Source organism: Patagioenas fasciata, chromosome 4 (genome assembly GCF_037038585.1).
Source record: "Patagioenas fasciata isolate bPatFas1 chromosome 4, bPatFas1.hap1, whole genome shotgun sequence".
NCBI classification, from domain to species: domain Eukaryota; kingdom Metazoa; phylum Chordata; class Aves; order Columbiformes; family Columbidae; genus Patagioenas; species Patagioenas fasciata.
In genome coordinates this window covers 32,540,168-32,561,317 of record NC_092523.1, presented here as the reverse complement: position 1 = coordinate 32,561,317, position 21,150 = coordinate 32,540,168, and the positions used below count along the sequence as shown (strand labels likewise).

At 37.9% G+C, this 21,150-nt stretch overlaps 1 protein-coding gene across 16 annotated transcripts in view; it reads left to right on the top strand.

The window, feature by feature from the left end:
- The window catches only part of FGL1 (fibrinogen like 1), a 31,913-nt gene extending 11,607 nt beyond the window's left edge, over window positions 1–20,306 (top strand). For all 16 annotated transcript variants that reach the window (XM_065837250.2, XM_071807575.1, XM_071807578.1 and 13 more), the window contains 6 exons: window positions 6,152–6,332; window positions 8,787–8,946; window positions 11,012–11,109; window positions 12,027–12,115; window positions 12,802–12,989; window positions 16,858–20,306. In XM_065837250.2, coding sequence (XP_065693322.1) covers window positions 6,152–6,332; window positions 8,787–8,946; window positions 11,012–11,109; window positions 12,027–12,115; window positions 12,802–12,989; window positions 16,858–17,017 — 876 coding nt within the window. In that variant the 3' untranslated portion in view covers window positions 17,018–20,306. The remainder of the gene's footprint in view (window positions 1–6,151; window positions 6,333–8,786; window positions 8,947–11,011; window positions 11,110–12,026; window positions 12,116–12,801; window positions 12,990–16,857) is intronic.
- Window positions 20,307–21,150: the final 844 nt, after the last annotated feature.

Genomic DNA, 21,150 nt, shown 5'->3' with positions numbered 1-21,150 from the left:
TGGGGAAATAACCTCACATGAGTGGGGACAAGTTTCCAATAAGGAAGGAGGAAAAATGGATAAATACACAATGGAAAATAAATGACTGGGCAACAGCACTGAAGAAAGTAATCTAGTCAGTTTGTTACTGGATCTGACATGAAGTATTAATAGGAGTCAATAGAATATCTTTCCTAAAAAAGGTATCATATGATGCATTAACAGGCACATTGTACAGAAGGCACATAAGTCAGCTATACTGTCATTCAGGGCTAGTGCTAACTCAGAATAGAGCAGCATACTTACAGAAGGGCAAAACCCAGGAACTTCTGAAGCAGTCCCAGCAGCAGTAATATTTCTGATCATTGACATGCAGGATGAAGAATGTTTCTATCCTTTTCTACCTTGTCTGCTTGCCATACAATTTTTTTTCCAAATAATATCCACAGCGTCATATTCTTACTTTTCTCATGTTATTATACTATAATTCACACTAAAAAACAATGATCAAAGCTCCTTCACTTCTAGCTCCCCAAACCTTCTGCTATGTATTCTGCCTCTCCAACAAAACCCCTAAGACAATCACACTTACTCCCCTGCTTAAAATACGTATAACCTCACCAGTCCTGCAGTGCCTGTCTTGGCTGTCCTTCCTAGTTTGATATTCAGTTCCTAACTCACGGGGACCCAGGAGATTGAATTGTTGATTCATAATTGCCTAGGTGGAAGTGGTTGCTGAATTTACAACTAGGTGAGCATCATTGTTTGTGGCTTACATTATCTTATAGAAGCCTTTTGTTCAGATAAGTAGCTCTATAGGGACAGAATAGGAAGCACCTACTTCTGTGATTACTTCTGCTCAGTGGAGAAAAATATTACTAATTTTTATAGAAGCCTACTAAAAAAAAAAAAAAAAAAAGACATTACCATGGAATGCATTTCCTTTCTTTTGATTTCTTTTTTGAATGTTTTGGGCTTTAGCTGACCCTGTGACTAAAAACTGGGAGCATTCTGAATGTTCTCTCTAAGTTTTCACATTTAAATCTCATTAAAACACTAACCGCAATAGAGATTTTTTGGAGTGCATTCAGATTCTAAAACTACAGGAAATAACACCTCAAGTAAAAAAAATATATTTTTATAGTTTTCATAAAGTATTCTGAGTCATCAATTTTAATGGAAGGTCAGTAGCTGCTAAATAATTCACACAATAATGAAATAAAGATTGTGAATGCACGTTAATTGCAGTAGCTGGTTAAATATGGGACCACATGCCCAAGAGAGGAGCTGTCAGCAGTTGTTAGATAATTGCTTGTCAATGTGTAGTACAAACAGTTGCTTCACTGAAACAGACGGAACAGGTTATGTTCAGTCTGGTTTCAGTCACTGGGCACTACTGTCCACTGGAGACAATAACAATCAAGTTCGCTTTTTTTTGAGTATTTCAACATAGTAATAGCATAATAGTTCCATATCTAACAAAACGAATAGCAAGATGTTATAGCTGCTGAGTTGTACCCCTAAGTTACATTTTACTTCTATATTACTCTAGCCGTGCACTAGTTTAACTCCAATGATTTTAAAAGAGTTATCCTCTGAAAAATGTAGTAGTATGTTAAAAGAAGAGTCTGGTAACCTGCAGATCTAAAAGCCGCATTGATCCACTCAAAAGTTATACAGCAAACTTGTGATTCTCCAATGGGAAAAATACGTGTGAAATTCCAAATATAAGAGTTGTGATTTTGCTGCCCAGCAGTAAAGTGTAATGGGATTTGTCTGAAGTTGACACAAAGAGACATCAGTGAGGAGGCTGGAGTTAGGGAGAGAAAGCAAAGCACCAGATACCAGTACTTTTCATATGTAGGCTATTTTCAAAACTCTTTTTCTGCTCAGTCATTTATTTCTCATGGTGTAGTTATTCAGTATGGCTGGTGATCTCTTGATTGTCGCTTACTATTTACCAGAAACGTGAGCTTAAATCGTTTTTGTCAGGGATCTGCTATGTGTAATGTGGATATATTACTGTTCACCCCATAATGAGTGTGTTGTCTGTAAAGCAGATGAAAATTGGCTCAAAACTGAAGGTAGCTCTTTGTGGTGCAGACCTTGCGACATGTTAAAGAGACCAACAACTCACCTGAAGTCTGGCCTATGAAATCACAAGGGCCTGGCGACAGGGGCCACCATTTCTAGGATCACCCAGATCTTTCCTATTGTATTTTACCATGTTCTCAAAGGTTGTGAGTACTGACTTAAGGCTGATACAGGCTAACCTTCTCGATAAGCAAATGCTGCAGTAAAACTGGCAAGTGTGGCATTTGCCACTGTTAATATGATTAGGATTAATATTTGGTCTGACTATTAATCTGGGGGTTTTTTAGACAGCTTTTTTCTATAGTTTGCATTTGCTCATGAGGGTGAGCTTGGAAATTTTATTTTTTTTTTTTTTTTAAATTATTTAGTCACTCTCTCTCAACCCACCTGTGCAGCTCTTGGTTTCTCCATAATTTTCTGAATGCACCCAGGACTAGTCTGAGAATTTGCAGAGACCTGTCAAGGAAGCCTCTTCTGAATTTCCCAGTCAACAGATCTTTCCTGAAGGGTTTATATGAAGCTGCAGATACAAGTTGAGACATCCACCCTGGACAGACTGCATAATAGTGCATCCTTTCTTTGTAATATGCAGCATGTCACACATTAACCAGTGCTTATGATCAAATAGCATCCCTCTAAGACACTGTAGCAAGTTTGTCTCTATATGTTGATATATTTTACGTATTTGCTTCTCATTTCCTGCTAGAAGAAAAAGAGTGTATGCTAGGATTCTTGTATAGCTAGGAACAACTAAAAAAGATTTTCAAGGGAGTATTCTTAAGATAGGACTCTAGGGATATTAGGTCATTGGCTACTTTGTTTATTCTTCTAAAAATATTAGTGTTTGGTAAACATGGCTCTTACTGTACAGCTCCTCCTTGTGGTCAAGCACCTCAATGGCTTCTCAGAACCCAGCAGCAAGCAGACAGTGTGAGTTTGCAGACCCACCTGCTGTCAAAGCAGTCTGGCATGGGCAGCTCAAACCTAGAGAGGCAGCTGAACCTTTTCCTCTCAGACAGGTCGCTGACAAACTGGCTACTCCTGCCACATGTGTTTTGCCCATTCTTTTATTCCACCATGTATATTAGATTGCAGTTAAGTATTAATTAAAGCAAGCATCTGATGCACTGCAGGGTTGTTCTGCAAAGTCTGATCATCAAACTTTTCGGTGTGACTGAAGATTGCAGGCAAATGGAACATGGTGGCTAGGAACCATTTTACTGAACTCATGGACGTATATTCTTTTATCTTCAAATACTCTCTTGAAATGTCTCTAGTTCATTTGTCTATTTGTTTAAAGTGCATTGCATCCTCCCTAGTGAAAAAAAAACAAAGGGGCCTGCAACAGTTCTTTCTATCAGAAATAAAATGTCGTAGTCATTACACAGTCTATATGGATGTTCCTTGACAGCAGCAGAAGTTTCTCTGCTTTTTTAATTGTGAAAAAAATGCGCATGTAGCAGAGTCTCAAAATGCAGATTCTGTTAGTTTAATTCACAAAGTTTATTCTTGGTGTTTTGATGAATGTTACTGCACGGAAGTCAGTCTAACCAGAACCCTGTTTGTGCTGTATGGAAAGCTACAGAATGGAATCAGCTGCTCAGATAGAAGGAAAAAAAAAAAAAGGCAAAAAAAAAACCCGAACAAACAAACAAAAAAAAAAAACACCATGCAGCAAGAAGGTGACAGGAAGCGTTTTGGTGAGAGTGTTCATGAACCTGATACAAATGAAAGTATGTGGATGCTACTGGAGGCGCACATCAGTATGCTACTTCAGATCTCTCTGTAGTTCAATGTGATATCAGCGCTTCCATGTGGATGGCAAATGTTACAGGTCTGCATCCTTAGATAATGTAAATAATGGTGCTCTATCAATAAGGTTGCACCAATTTAGAACTACTGCTTCTTTGATCTTGCTTATCAGATTTCCAAAAGGTTGCCCTCTGATTTTGCTTTTACAGTGCTAGTTGTGCTCTTGTGCAAGCACCATAGCTACTAACCTCTGTTTGCTCATATAAAATTGCAGATACAATGTTACTGATGCAAAACCTCGTGTCACGTTTGTAAAATGTGTCATAAAAATCCAAAGGCTTTTCCCCCATGTTGAAATCAAATTTGCTTAATATCTATTTGAAACTCTACAGGCTGTTTTAAATTAAGTACCCTAAATTAGGTTCTGTTCACTTTGGCTATTTTACTGTAGCCATTAATCTAAAACTATTTATTTCTTGCTTTGCATACACTCAGCATGTCATAATTTTGAAGTTATTCCAGCTCTCTTGTCATGTATCCGTATTTGCACCAGGGTGAAATGAGTGCTAGGTATCACCATATCAGAATTGCTGCCATTTCTCACCCACCCACTCTGCAGGGCAAAGTTAAGTGTACAAACCACAGCATAATATTGATTTCAAGTTTTTAACTTCTATTTTTCATGCATATTTGCAGCTTCTTAGGGACTATTTATTTTAGCATGCCAAAAATGAGCTTGAAACTTTACAATATTTATGTTGGCATTGTTAAGATTCTTATCATAAGAAGTGCATAATCTAAAAGCATTTGAAAAACGCACAATTAAGTTGAGAACGTATCAATGTGGTCTGTATTTCCTTAAAACTCTGGAATTTTAGAACCTTCACATTGTTAGTAGCAGGCCTCACTGGGTAGTAAATCTCTGTACAGGGCAGGTGGTAGATAATAAGCAATCTTTATGATAGGGGCTGTGCTATAGTGTTTTTCCCTTGAGTTCCCTCTCTATGTTCGCAGTGAGAGCTGGTAGTTAGAGCCACTAATCACAGAATGTTAGGGATTGGAAGGGACCTCAAAAGATCACCTAGTCCAAGCCCCCTGCCAGAGCAGGAACACCTAGATGAGGCTACACAGGAATGTGTCCAGGCAGGTTTTGAATGTCTCCAGAGTAGGAGCTTCCACAACCCCCTGGACAGCCTGTTCCAGTGCTCTGTTACCCTCACTGTGAAGAAGTTTCTTCTCAAATTTAAGTGGAACCTCTTGTGTTCCAGTTTGAACCTATTACCCCTTGTCCTACCACTGGTTATCACCTAGAAGAGCCCGGCTCCATCCTCGTGACACTAGGAGAGTTTATAGATGATGGAAGGAGGGGCTGGCCACTTGGGAAGAATATAAGGCTGTTGTCAGAGGATGTAGGGAGGCAACTAGGAAAGCTAAGGCCTCCTTAGAATTAAATCTGGCGAGGGGGATCAAGGACAACAGGAAGAGCTTTTTCAAATACATGGCAGATAAACCTAACATCAGAGGCAATATAGGCCCGCTGATGAATGAGGTGGGTGCCCTGGTGACAGAAGATACAGAGAAGGCAGAGTTACTGAATGCCTTCCTTGTCTATGTCTACTCTGTCGGAGGCTGTCCTGAGGAGCCCCATACCCCTGAGGCCCCAGAGGAAGTTGGGACAATGGAGGAGTTTGCCTTGGTTGATGAGGACTGGGTTATGGAGCAATTAAGCAATCTGGACATCCATAAATCCATGGGTCCGGATGGGATGCACCCTCGGGTGCTGAGGGAGCTGGCTGAGGTCATTGCTGGACCACTCTCCATCATCTTTGCCAAGTCTTGGGAAGTGGGAGAGGTGCCTGAGGACTGGAGGAAAGCAAATGTCACTCCAGTCTTCAAAAAGGGCAAGAAGGAGGGCCTGGGTAACTATAGACCGGTCAGCCTCACCTCCATCCCTGGGAAAGTGATGGAACAACTTATCCTTGGTGCCACCTCAAGGCATATCAAGGATAAGAAGGTCATTAGGGGCAGTCAACATGGCTTCACCAAGGGGAAGTCGTGCTTGACCAACCTCATAGCCATTTATGAAGACACTAAAGAGAAAGTCTGTTTGCAAAGCAAATATATATTTGGACACTCTGTAATATACAAAATAATTCTAAATAGATGTAGCAACTGAGGTGGAAGGCAGCACACTGTAGCAAATTGTGACCAAAATGTTTTATTCAAGATAAAATTTATTCATGGTTTGGTTGGTTGGGGTTTTTTTTGTGTCACATGTTAAACATGACAAAAAATTGTCGATTTTACAATATGTTTTGCTCTCTAGGATCTACAGAACTGTTTTCAAGAGCAGATACGACTTCAGGGCCAGGTGAGGCTTCTGGAACATCGTGTGCAACAGCAGCAGTTAAAAATTATACAGCTTTTAGAGAAGAAAGAGGTTCAGTACAGTGACAGAGGAGATGAAAACAGCGTCATTGACTTGGGAGGAAAAAGACAGTATTCAGGTTAGAAATGAAGCTGTTCTTTCCATTTCTATTCGTTGTAATGATACCCAGAAGCTTTAGCACAATTGGGCCCATTGACTTATTGTTTTAAAAGCTCATAGAAAATTGTTTGTTTACAAGACAGTGTTCAGCTTTTACGTAGGCCTCCTGCCACTGAGAAAAATTGTTTATGTCACATGGGATAAACCAAATCAGGATTTAAGTGGTTTATTGATTTATAAATACCATGTAATTTAAAAACAATCAGTGGACAATAAATTCAGAATAAATATCAGCAATAAAACAGATAGAAGCCAATAATAGACATTTTAAAATGGTTAATAAACAATTACAGATTTCTAAACACCCTTCTTTGACCAATCTCAAAAATTTTAACCCACAGGGTCAGTTCACATTCACGCATTCACTGGGTTGTGTGGGTTACAAGCAAACACCAACTCTGTTCCAATCTGTGAAGTCCCTGAGACGTCCATATTTACACACATAAGCCTGCCAGAATAACATCTGCATCTCAATAATAATGTAGTTCAGAACATTACAGCTTCTAAAATACTGGTTTTAAATTGTTTTTGTAATCTCACCAGCACCCTGGTGGTAATCTGGTCCCTCTGCAGTGGAAGAAGACTAAGGGTGTTAGCCTGTAGTAGATGGAGTGAGGCCCAAACTTCTGAAGTAATAAAACGTCATCCAAATCAATGGTTGGATTCAAAATACAATTTGGGGGTCTGATTCCTGGATGGTCTTCATCTCTAGTTGTCCATATCCGTGTCTCCATGTCTAGTTGCTGGAGAGTCTAAACTTCCATCATTTTTAATAGCTTTGTTTGGATATACTTGTAGTGTTTATGCTACTCAAAGAAATCACAACATATAACAAGGAATCAATGTCATAAAGCACCATTAAAATGAAATTAAAATCAGTTGTAGGTCTGATTTTAAATTTTAGCTGCATATTTGTTTATATGTTCAGCATCCTGGAACACTCTCTTTTTATTATTATGGCTGACTCATTTGTTACATGAAAAGATTATTAAAACCACATTTAGCTGAAACATATTTGTCCTTTCTTAGCATAAGCCTGGGTTCGTTTTCTTATAAAATAATTCTAAATAACAAATAAAAATATTTAAATAACAGATCTAAGTTGTTCTGGGTTTTGATGATTTTTTCCCCTTTTTTTTTCACTTTCCTTATATCTTGGAAAATACTTTTCCCTCTTGATACTGCATTATTTCATTCTAACTACTGCAGCAGTTTAATTCCAACAGAGCTAGATAGTTTGGGGTTAGATAGTGAGGGAGACATTCCACACTATATACACCTGCTAAAAACTAAAATATGCTTAAGTGTTTTGCTAACCTACTAAGAAAATAATGGACAAGAAAAGCTATTTTCTATAAGCCAATCAAATATTCTCTAGAAGGACAATTTAGCTGTTATAGATCACATTTTCTGTTAGGGTTTATTCAAATCCTGGCATAGCTATTTGTTTTCAGTATAAAGTGTTTATTTTCTGTGTCTAATCTTCACTGACACTTTCACTGAGAAGAAATATAATAGTTCAGAAAGTTCCAAACTGTCCTGGAAGTTCAGCCAACATGTTCATAAAAGTTTCAGGGAAAATCTTACAGTTAATCAGCCCTACCTTTGCCAGGAAAAACAGAAATGTTGAAAATTATACGTCTTTCTTGTATGACTGCTTGATGGTAGATTACATATAAACAAAGAACTCCTTTCATTTCTTAACTCCTAGAGGAAAAAGATAAGGTTATACAATTACATTGCTGTTGTATTTTCGTGAGCTCTGAATTTTGTCATTGCGGTGAATGCCGATTAGTCATTAAAACCAATGGAGACCAGACTGTAAATAGTACCAAGCTGAACTGGAATCATTTTACACATACAACACACTCTTGGGGGGTAGTCCTATATATTTTTGCACCTGTTTGGTACAAGGGACAACAGTATCGAGTCCAGAAATTGTTTCCCTTTTCCAACACTGGTGGTTCCATGCTCTTGTTTTTGGCAGTTCTCTTGCGGACTTTCTGGACATAAAAGTACATATTTGTTTTTAAAGGTTACTGTGTGGTTTATACATAGAGAAGTTACATGGTTGTAACAGGATTCTAATGTGGTTTATACCATTGTAAATTAAAAGTGAGAACACCAGAGGAATTATTTTACTAGTCAAATTTTAAAAAAAATGATAGTATTTTATGGTGGAAAAAATATTATTTTAAAGAAATGACAACATAATTACAGCTCAATAAAGTTTTAAAACAACACAAATACAAGTACGTGTGCAAAAGTCACAAAAAAGTATTTGCAGAGGCACTGCTTTTTTATTAGCCTGATTCATATGTGACTCGTATGATGTGACTTGATTTCCATTATTGACTTGATTTCTGATTTTGCCAGGACTAAAAATACTGTCTAATGAATGTTTTGTGAGCAGATTGTGCAGAAATCTACAATGATGGCCATAAGCGAAGTGGATTTTATAAGCTGAAACCCATCCAGAGTCCTACTGAATTCCTTGCCTTCTGTGACATGTCCGAAGGGGGTGGTTGGACTGTTTTTCAGAGACGTTCTGATGGCAGCCAGAATTTTGATAGGTAAGTAGTAGAATTAATCATTAAAATTGGAAACAAAGTGGAGAAACAATAAACCAGATAGAGCTAAGTTAAATCCTAACTTCAGAATCATATGAGTAAGTTGTTACCTCAGATAAAAGGGAGGAATGGTTGTTCTTTATGACAAACTCCAGATGAGAGACCACTGCTGGCTCTCCCTTCTGGGAGACATATCTTCTGGTCTTTTTCTGACAGCTTGTGCATTTTATGTGAGGACACTTCAGTGTCAAATGCATTAACAATGGCTGGAGCAAGAACTCTTAGTGACAAGTAAAGGACTACCTTGTCTTTTGCAAATAGTAAAAACCTGGAAAAGTAAAAATGAAAGCAATTTGCTTGAACCAAAATACCATCCGTAAACAAGTATGAGAGAAACCCCACACACAGTAATTTGTAGCTTATGGTAAAATTCTTCTAGGAAAGATAAGATGGATGAGGACTTGATTTGTGAACACCTAACCTCCTTGCCTTTGCCAAGACTCAAGCATTTTGGAGAAATGTCCAGAAGTGATATTTTTGGTGTTGTGAGACTCGAATATAAAAAACCACAAATATTTACAGATATTAGAAGCAACAAGAAGGTTTTTAGAGCCTCCACCTTGCCTAATTTGCTTTTCACATCTGCGTCCTTCTATGGATTTGTATATTACCTGTGTTTATAATTACTGTAACTAGCTTTACAACACCCTTATGAAACAGAAGGAATCTCCAGAGAGGATGAAAAACTGCAATCCAGCCAACAAAACTTCGTTATTCTTATTTTATAAAATACAGTCCGAGAAGCTACAGAAGCAATCTGCAGCAGTTTACAATTGTTACCAGCACACACAACCCATTCTTCATCCTTGCCAGACACTAGCAGCTACTTGAGTCTCAGAGGCTGCTTTCTCTCATGACTGCCTGTCCACAGCCAAATACTTTCACCTATTTGATGAAGTATGGTTGCTTCTTATCAAGGAAATAGGTTATATTTTTGTCCCAGTTAGAACATGGCACGAAACCAGAACCCTTGAGAAAATGTTTCAAAGCCACTGTGGACGGGGAAAAGATTCAATGCGTTCAGTATACACATTAATTCTTGAAACTACGCACCAGTGTGAGTTCAAAAATTGTTAGTCAAATCAAAGCTAGAAACAGCTAGCTAATACCTCAATTCGCAAAATTATATATCCAGCTGTGGGAGTTTCACAGCTTAATCAAATCACTGAAGATAAAGAAACAATACTTGTGAAACAGGCACACGATCACCTGGATTTAACCAGGAAAAATGTTTTCACTTCAGGTAAATTGTACTATACCACAGATTGGACTGAGCTAATGTGTTTTCTTCTGGTCATAAAATCTGTTAATCTTAAACAACTTTGAACATACTTCTTAGCTCTTCTTTTTGGACTGGGGTTCAGTGAGCAGTGCCAGGTGGGATTCAGCCTTTCACATGTGAGAAATAGAAAGAATTCTATGAAAGATCATAAGATAATAAAGTCTAAAATATTTGTTTATTAATGTTCCAAGATATAATGCATCCACAAAGAGTTCAGCAGTGGACTGGGAGGATGATCAAGGGCTGGAGCCCTTGCCCTGTGAGGGCAGGCTGAGGCTTGTTCAGCTTGGAGAAGAGGTGGCTTCAGCCTGCCTGCACCTACAAGGAGGTCACTGAGAAAACAGAGCAGTTTGAGAGCTCGTTGAGTAAACAGGCTCTTCACAGTGGTGTCTGGTGGGAGGATGAGAGACAAAGTACACAAGTTGAAACAAGAGAGGTTCATACTGGATATAAGGAAAAACTTTTTCCCTGTGAGAACATCCACAGGTTTCCCAAAGAGGGTGTGCAGTCTCCATCCCTTGGTTGGTTTCCCAGACCTGACTGGACAAACATTAAGCAAACTGGTCTGATCTCATGGCTGACTCTGCCTTGCATGGGATGTTGGACTAGATTAACTGCTGAAGTTCCTTCCAGTTGGAATTATTCTGTGATCTATGACTGTATGATAAAATAACCATCCAAACAAACTTGCTTTTTTGATAAATTAGTAGTTTATACTCTTTTCAGAGTCTGGACTGACTATGAAGAAGGCTTTGGAAATTTTGTTTTGCCAAATGGTGAATATTGGCTTGGAAATAAAAATCTTCATTATTTGACTAGTCAAGGTAAGATTTGTATTGTAACAATAGTCTGCTATTGTTTCTTTGCTCTTTCTGGGCCAATTTTTGTTACCCTTTTTGTTAGCATACATTTTGAGTTCTGTTGTTAGTCTGCATGAACTTCACCAAGTTTCAGAACAAAACACATCTGAATATATGTTTTCTAACAAAGAGTTCAAAACTGTTGTGGGGCCAATGGCATGCAGGGGGCCCCTGCAAAACAGGGAACAGTAGATGGAGGAGTATACATTAAAATTGTTGTCTCTACCCATTTCACAGTCAGCAGTATTAACAGTCCAGAGTCAGGCAGATGCTGCACCAATTCATTTATTATAGGGCTTTACATGGCTGCATAGGCCATTACATGAAGGTAAATCTAGGCCTGTCCTGTTGATTAGGCTAGTCTTAGAAAGCTATTTCCATCTCTCTAATAGTCACTCAGTCCAAGATAACTTCTGTGTTACTGTAGAATGCTGCATGTACAAAACTAACCCGGTTGACTTAGCCAGCTAATTCATCTGGAAGTAACTGCCACCTGGATGTGGTCTTAGTTTGATGTTTATTTTCAGAGTGTATGCTTATTGATTGATTCTCATTATCTTTTCATTACTACCTCAAAAACCTTACTAAAATATAAAGCCCATAAGGCCAATTTTTTTAGATATTTTTTGTCTACACTTGAAAATTTATATTGGAATATTTCTAAAATTTTCTAAGCTGAATCAGGTGAATAATTAGAAAGAATAGCAAGATATGCTTTAATATTCCAAAAGAAGATAAAACCCCATAAAATATTCTGTGATGATAGAGATAAGATGCATGATAAAAACATAGTGGTTTAATCTTCTACTATAATACTCTGTTCTGAAAAGTAGTAAGATAGGCTAGTTTAACCAAAATACTTTATGTTGTTATTTCTTAAGGGAACTATACTTTAAGAATTGATCTAGCTGATTTTGAAGGAGAACGGCGTTTTGCACAATATGCAAGATTTGGAGTTGCAGGTGAAGAGGTAATGAAATATTAAACAATGACTAGAGATTTTAATGACCATCACAGGCTGCCCTGGGAGGTTGTGGAGTCTCCTACTCTGGAGACATTCAAAACCCATCTGGACACATTCCTGTGTAACCTCATCCAGGTGTTCCTGCTCTGGCAGGGGGATTGGACTGGATGATCTTTTGAGGTCACTTCCTATCCCTAACATTCTGTGATTCTGTAGACAGACAATAAATGTAGAAGACAACAAATGTATTAATTTTCAGAAAGATTTGTGTAGAACCTTATTATCATATTTTCTTTCTTACAAATGCTTGGAATTTTCAAATAGGTAATAATAGTGGTCTACATTGATACATCAATCTCACACTTTGTGTAAGACTTATGAATAATTTGGTTTAGCAGCCATAGATAAAAGCAGGTTTTATATTTTTGTTGATATTACCAACAATAATGGTACATGGTGTTCTCATTTGTTATTATGTACTGCAAACTAACTCCAGTATGGTTTTTATTATGTCCTTTATACATACAGTTATTGACAAATTTTACCCTTGGTAAGCATGACATTTCTGAGCATAAAAATAGTAACAAACAGAACAGAGGATTTTCCTCTTTGTGATTTCACTCTCTGACATGCTAAAGGTTAAAGACATACTGGAATTCCTTTTTTTTTCCTTTCTTCACATTTTTCATTAGCATTCTTATGAGATGAGCTGTGGTGAATACTCTGGTACAGCTGGTGATTCCCTCACTGGTGGATTCCATCCAGAAGTAAAATGGTGGGCTGATCATCGAGGAATGAAATTCAGTACTAGAGACAGGGATAATGACAACTATGAAGGTAACTGTGCTGAAGAGGAAAAGGCTGGCTGGTGGTTTAACAGGTATTTTGATTTTATATCAGTATTGTCAACTATTCTGCTTTATGCATATTCATACAATAATAACACCTAATAGAAAAGAGGATTGGCATTTTTTGTTACATTTGCGGTCTGCCCTTGACCCCTGCCAGAGATCTCGGTGCTGGTAAGACTGAGACCCACCTTAGAAGGCTTTGGTTGTCTTTGTTATCAGACACTAAGAAGATAATTCTGCCCCTTTAAGGTAACCAGTGTTTACACAAGTAGGTCATGTAGAATTTGCAGATGTATCCCTGTTGTACTTCATTCTTGCATTTCTCCTGTGTTGCATTAGACCAGATGTGGCAGTACTGCAGAATATCTGACAAGTTAAGCTAGTGACAGGTTATTAAGCTTCATTTTTTTCACTTCAGTTCACAGCATCTCACTCTTCTTATTCCTTCTATATCAAAAGGGGAATGCATCCATTCAGTTTCTGTCATTGAGCATGGCTGGACTCAGAGGAAGATTTTTTTTTTAATTAGGGTTCAGTAAAATGATTTTAAAATCCTACTTTCATACAAAATACCAATTAAAAATGAAAGGATAAAACTGGTAGCCTTAGCAGTTCCTGTATCAGTAGCTATGTTCTTTCCCATGTTTAATTAGATATATTTAGCCATGAAGAGAAACTACATGACCTAGCTGTGTGATAGAGAGATTTAAAATACAACCCAGGAAAGCATATTACTCTTACTGTGATCTCAGTTCACTTGGCAAGAGCTGCCAGGCTGGATCAACTCCATTGTTTCTCTCTGTTGTGTCATCCTTTGTTTCTATTTTTTAACTCCTTATTTTCCAAATTTTGTTTCCGTAAGTATTCTGTTACCATCTTAACTGATATGATGTAACTATTAACTCAATGAAATATTTATTTTAATACATTTTCACATGGATAGTGTGTCAGCAGAATGTTTGAGACATATGGAAGAAGTCTCATGATTTTTGTAGTTCTTACAAACGCTAGGATATAAAAGGGAAAGGCAACTGTGTTGATCTTTTCCCATGAAATCAGAACTTTAGCAGATTTAGAGGAATATCTAGGCCTCAAGTAATGTAAATCTCTGATATCATGCTGCAGAGTTCATTTGGAGTGGATCACCAATCACTTTTAGTCAACTGGCTACATTTTTTGTCTTAAAAACTTTTTTTGTTTGTTTAATATTGGATTGGTCTGGATGAAAGAATGACTCCTTTGCAAAAGTAGTTGTACAGCAGAACTTGACAGTTATTAATACCTTGTAGCTGGTGCCACATAACTACTAAAGATAGCTTACTCCTACCAGGCTAGTTCCTATTATGGCTGTGTAGCTCATGGTCTTGAAGTGACAGTCTATCTGGATAACAAAAATGAGTAACTAATAATGTTATTCCACTGCCTAGCTACCGACTTTTTAATGCTAAGCCTAACATAAAACCAAATACTGCAGAATATTAGAAATATTCAATATCCTTATATCCTACCCAAAAAAGAACAGTCCTGGCAGAGAAAGGAAGGCACTCAGAACACGTATTTGTCATGCACGGATTGGCAAACATAGAAGGAATTACTGCACTTGGCTGGTTTGTATAGGAGCTCCCAGCTACAAAGGCATTTTTTATAGGCAGCTCTATGCTATCTGGACTAATGAAGTACAGAAATGCCACGATAATGTGAATACCAAGGGATGTGACACAAGTGAGGTGACATGGAAGTAGCTCAGATCTAGTTTAAAGCCACTGATCCTGCTCCAGCTCCACACTTGTTGTCCTGGAGTTCAAAAAAACGGCCTCTCTGCATTCTTTTGTAAACAAAGCTCTAGAACAGATTTTCAGCTTGGATGTAAATCCACAGAGCTGGGGTTCACTCTGGTACTGTATCCAGGTCATAAGCTTTCCTGCATCCAGGGCATTGCAAAGGTCAGTAGGTTCATAACTGGTGAAAGAAGAGCTAATGTGTCTAGTTGGACATGAGCTTATTCTCTCCCCAGCACTCCCAGTTTTAGTTACACTGTGCATGGTTGATCACAGTGGATCTGCCAGGCATAAAGCTGCGGCCACAGGTCTCACTGAGTCAGGCTTCCTGGGGACAACATATCTATAACCATGTGAGGCCGTAGTGGAGTCAGTTGATCCAGGCAGAATTCAAACAGTTCTTCTGGGAACCAACTCTTCACATCTGTCCTTCATTTAATATATCATTCAGGTAAAGTATCCACAGATAACTGTGAGTTGTCTGTACTCTTGAAACTACTGTCGTGCAGTTTTTTACTTTAAAAATTAGCCTGTCAAAAAGAAAGGAAGAATATAGGCTAACTTTAAGGTGTTTATTGAGTTGTGAATAATGAATGTTGCTTCAGAATATCATATCTATAGTCACATGCCAGTTGTTTCTTTAATATGTCCAGTTACTTCAGACAGCATGCAGTTGGGTACTGAATCCTGTACATTTTTGCTATAGGTGCCTCCCAGCACTAATTAGAGTTGTTACTGGCTCATGTTCCTGTTGACAAAATGATTATTTGCCTCCTTCCATCAAAGGAATGAAAGGAGTTCAGGTGATCTAGATACCTCTTAGCAATTATGATTCTTCTAGTGAAATCTGTGTTTTAATTCAAAATAGAGAGTGCCTGCTCAGTGCAGAATTTGTATGGCTAGAAGGATTATGTCAGCTCTGATCCAAGTTTGTTATTCTCAGAAACGAAGTCACTTTTAATACTTACAGTTTATAAGCTTTCAACCAGCATATCACCAAAATTGAGCTTAAAAAATATAAGCAAATGAGTAAGCCTATATATGTGAGAATTTCCCTATGAGGTTTTTATCACAGTTTTTAGTTCAGTTCTCAAAAACTGTTGTTAATGAAGTGTAAGCAAAGCCAGAGAGACTAAGGTTTGCCAGTAATGATATCCATAAGGTTCATTTGGACTGTGTTCTCTTTGCATATTTTCCTGAAGTCTGCTTTTGAAATCCATCATTGTGTTTGACAGCTAGATATTAACAGCACTTACAACAAAATACTGAATTGGCAGATAAACCAAGCCGATTCATTATGATGTGCTGCAGAAGAAACAATCCCTTGCTCTCCATATAGTCACATAATGATCTAAACTTCTTTCTTGTAGAAACCAAATGGGTATCAAGGTTGTGCTGGTACCTATTCAAGCCTTTTGGGTTTTGCTAGGGGTTTTTGTTTGGTTGGTTTTTTTTTTGTTTCTTTGTTTTAACCACTGTAATTTAATAAACTATAAGAGCATTTCTGCTTCAGCATGTTAAAGAACGAAAAAAAAAATACGTACTTCATATAATCAAATATAATGCCAGCTCTGGTGAACCAGTGAATTGGCATATATATGTTTAATTAGCTGTCAGATTTCATTTATTTGTAAATATAAGTTCCCAGCTGAACAGGGAAACTGATGGTGGTATTCAGGTTCTGTCATATGAAACACCATGTGGGGTAACTGCAGATCTTAAGAGGGGCTACTCTGGCAGAACAAAAAGCAGAACAGTATTTCTTGTGCAGAGCTTCGCTTGGCGTGTGCCCTGCTGCCAGCCATGACCTGAACAACTCTGGAGTAATTCTCAACTGGAACAGATTAGCAGGCGAAACTCAGAGAGCTGGTCCCATAAAAAACGGGGTGGAAAGAACAAACCTTTTGTTTCAAAGAAGCTAAGAGCACTTGCAGTTGTGCCGTAGTTAAATTGTGATTGTTTCGATGCACTGAAGTCCACAAATGTGAATTTTTGCAGCTGTCAAATTGGGCTGTTACCAACATGGCGAAATTTTTGACTCGCACAGCAACTATTACACAAATGCTTGCAGCTTTTTGGCAGGCGGTCTCATTTCTGTTTTCCTTTACTTTCCCACCAGGTGTCACTCTGCCAACTTGAACGGCTTGTACTACAAAGGCCCCTACACTGCTAAGACAGACAACGGCATTGTGTGGTACACTTGGCATGGGTGGTGGTATTCTCTGAAATCCGTTGTTATGAAGGTCAGACCAGCAGACTTTGAACCTAATATTGTTTAAGTATTTTATTAAGACGATTTATCTAGTTAATCTTTCAGCAAATCAATCCAGATTAAAACAGATGGGCAGGTTTATTGCTTCTCATCTGTGCATCTATAAATGTGGAATAATTCCTCTGCAACCAGTAGTTTTATGAGATGCAAATGAGAAGACAATCTGGCCTATGTATCTGTAGATACAAATACTAGTGCTAATATATGTACAGAATTTTTCTTAAAGGCAGGCACTCATCTAGGAATAAGGACATCTTCATCAACATGGAGAATTTTTGGCTTCTGCAGTAACTACAAATCCTTTCACCTTTTAAAAAAGCCAGTATTGTAATTGCGTTGTCTCAAAAATGGAAATGAATTGTACTTATTACAACCAAAAACCTATTTAAATACAAGCATAAGGCTGGTTTGCTCTGTGGATGGAACATTCTTTGGAATGGTTCAAGGTTTTAGAAGTGAGTTGCTTCTAAATTCCTCTGATTTATTTGTTGCATGTGTTGTGTACATAGTATACAAAAAAAGTAGAAAGGATGAGGCAGGGAACTGGAGGAAGAGAAGGGATGCTACCAGGCTAGAACTGCTGGAATCCAGCATAAAGAAGTGGGTTGTCTCTTGTTGCTGAAGCATTTCTAGGGCTAGTCACATTATTTCAACCTAACATTTTTAGATGGTCAGTAATTATGCTTTTCTTTCTTTCTTTTTTTTTTGGGGTAACATTTGGTAACAAAAGCTGGACTTTAATGTATTGACATTTGGAGTTTACCAAAAGGCTAAATAACAAAAGCTGCAGCTAATTCTCATGTGAGCTATGCTTTGAACATAATGCATGAGTAGAGGAAAGAGTATTTCTTGTGCAACTAATATCTGGCATTTTAGAGGTTCTTAGTGGTTGACTCTATAATAATCTTTCTTTATGTATCTGTTAGACTCCACAATTGTCCAAATTTGTTCAGTCCCTTCCAAGTGGTTCTGCCTCTGAGACCATTATCTTCTCCTTTTCTGATGTACTTGTCTTGGCTCCCTGGGCTTTCCCCCTTCACAAGATGCAGATCCATGTTTTTCTTGTACAAGAAAAATCGTCAGACTCTGCCCACTCCTGGATTTTGTGTCTAGCTCTACATGAGACTCCAATAGCCAATAATAACAAAAATTGCTGATCAGTGCTTGCTGCCATGGAGAAGGTAGGAATGCTCTCTAGAAAGCTTTCTCTCGAAATGTAACCCATTTCTGCTGAGCAGATGCAAATTAAGATTTTAAAAAACACACGAATCTGAGCCAAACTTGGGAACTTGTATTTCCCTGCTTTCCTAAAATAATTTTGCTTTTTTGTTGGACTGCCAGTCTCTCTGCCTGTGTCCAAATACAGTTTTTGAACATGGCAGCCAGTTTCAGTCAAGCTTAACATAGCTGAAACTAATTTTTGGCAATCTATCAGTCAATGTAGAACTAAATTGATATGAATACGGGTCAGCTTAATGATAAATCCCTGTGTGGCCATTTTTCCTTCAATTTTCACGGTCTAAAACAAAAAGTTTGGCAAGATTCCTTGAAAGAATTGCATGGAATAAGGGAGGGAGTGTGTGTAGAACAATTGGGGGGGGAAAAGGAGAGGTTCATATGAAACAGTCTCAGTCAATAAGATAAAGCAGATTGTGGCCAAAAAAAAAAAAAAAAGAGATAATTAAGTATAGAAAAAACGAGGTTCTGGCAGCTGAAAAGAATGTTATCATGTAAAACGGTGCTGATAAATATCTGCAGTGTAGAGGTTTTGAGGTCTGTGCTTTTTGTGGTAATAACAGGTATTCTAGATAATGCAGTCTTTTTCTAGATGTATCAGTAGATGCTGTGCTAGAGATTTCTGACCTGTAGCACATCCCCATGCCCCTGCATCAGAGGACCAGTGGGTAGCCCTACAACTGCTTATTTGGTACCTTGTTTAATCAGTGAAACCAAATTAAATTCTGTATCTGACAGGGAGGCATACAATTATATATATTTGTGTGTATGTATATATGCATAGACTTATATACATATATATTCAGCATTCAACATTAAAACAGAACATCTGATATGTATTTTTGTCCGATTTTATTACAGAATTTAAAAAGGGTTCCTGTGTTACTCTATGAGAAGGTTGGTAGGTATAGGTCATTAATAATATGATGGAAGTTTTAGAGTAGTTAAAAAAGATGGAAGTACAGTATTTCTCATCATGATTTTAAAATTATTTTGCTACTCTAAGAGGAGAAGAATTTAATTCTTTGCAAAAACATGGATGACATTAGTAGAAATTGTAAAAACACTCTTAGTTTTTCAAGAAGAATGGAAACATTGGCTCATGTATTTGTAGAGTACCAAGACAGATCATATTCCACCTAATTTAAATAAAAGACATGGAAGATTTAAATACAGCAAGTTGGATCTCTAGCACACAGAAAAGACTCTAAATGTGTACAAACTGTGCTCATAAAATCTGCAGTAATTTTTTTGTTCGCTGAAGGACAAATCCATACTCTTTGCTTACAAGAACACTAGTGAAACCTTTCAGCTGAGTGTCATGGTTTAACTGGCAAATAAGCACCAGGTAGGTCCTCACTGACTCACTGTCCTGATGGGGTGAGGGAAAGAATCAGAAGAGTAAAAGTAAGAAAACTCATGTGTTGAGATAAAACCAGTTAAATAGGTAATTCAAAAGCCACACACAAGCAAAGCAAAACAAGAGATTAATTCATTATTTGCCATGGGCAGGCAGGTGTTCAGCCACCTCCAGGACAGCTGGGCTCCATCACGTGTAATGGTTACTTGGGAAGAATCCGAACATCCCCCTCTTCCTTCTTCATACCCCTAGTTTTACATGCTGAGCATGATGTCCTATGGTTTGGAACAGTCCTTTGGCCAGTTGGGGTCAGCTGTCCTGACTGTGTCTCCTCCCAGCTCCTTGTGCACCCCCAGCCTACTCACTGGTAGGGCGGTGTGAGGAGCAGAAAAGGACTTGGCTCTGTGTAAGCAATGCTCAGCAGTAGCTGAAATATCCCTGTGTTATCAATGCTGTTTTTATCACAAATCCAAAACATAGCCCCATGCTAGCTACTGTGAAGAAAATTAACTTGATCCCAGCCAAAACCAGCACACTGAGTTAGGGTGCTTTTGTCATATTCTGATGTAAAACTTGACTCCCTTTCTCCATGGGAAATTATACAATGAAGGAGGGTGAGTTCTTTCTTTGTATATTTTACTGTGCGTTTATATGTTTATTGTGGGCTTTGTGTAATAAATCTTTTTGACCACATGAAAAACATGTGAAGTGTTATAATTCAAAATGGTAAAATAATTGTTCTCAAATATATAAATGCTATATGTTCAAAAGGCAAGTTTAAATGGCTACTAGACAAGAGAGTACAGCTTGGAAAAGAATTCTTTTCTCTTCCTAGCTTGCCTGTTAATATTAATTTATTTCCTCAACAGGTATGAACATGTTCTAAGGTAGTCTTTATTCTTACAAGATAGCAGAACAAAGACCAGTTTATTTGTTCAGGCATTAGACAGAACAATGTAATAACTCCCAAATAGCTGCAAATGAATGCATACCATTTGATACAAATCATGTAACTCAACGGAAGAGTAAGAATCAAGGAAATAACAAGGAAAATGTTCTATGAGTTGTGATTTAATAAAGAACATAATGATAGCTACTAGCAATGTGTAATCAGAAATGCATCTTTGTGTAATATTTCTTCAATGGAAGCACCTTTATATTTTCAGTTGTCTATTTCTGTTTTCTTCCATTTGCTAAAAATATTGGAGATTAAAAGAATGGAAGCCACGAGCCCAGGTGAATTAAATGAGCAGTAAAAGAGCCTTATATGCTACAACATTTGTTTTCCCTAGAATGTCAAGTATGCATTGACAGAGCTGAGGTACAGCCATTTGGCCTATGGCTTTCTAGTGGAGACTTCTCTTCAGCTCTGCTGCCCAGCTAGAGCCTTCCTCTCCACGCCATTCCCAAAACTCTTACTCCTGAAACCAATTCTTGAACCCCTTTTGTAAGTATAACATTTCGTTCTGTCAAAGCTACTTCTCGCTGCTAGCAAAATGTTATACCCAGAAAGGGGAACTGAACCACAGCTTGCCAGGTCTGTG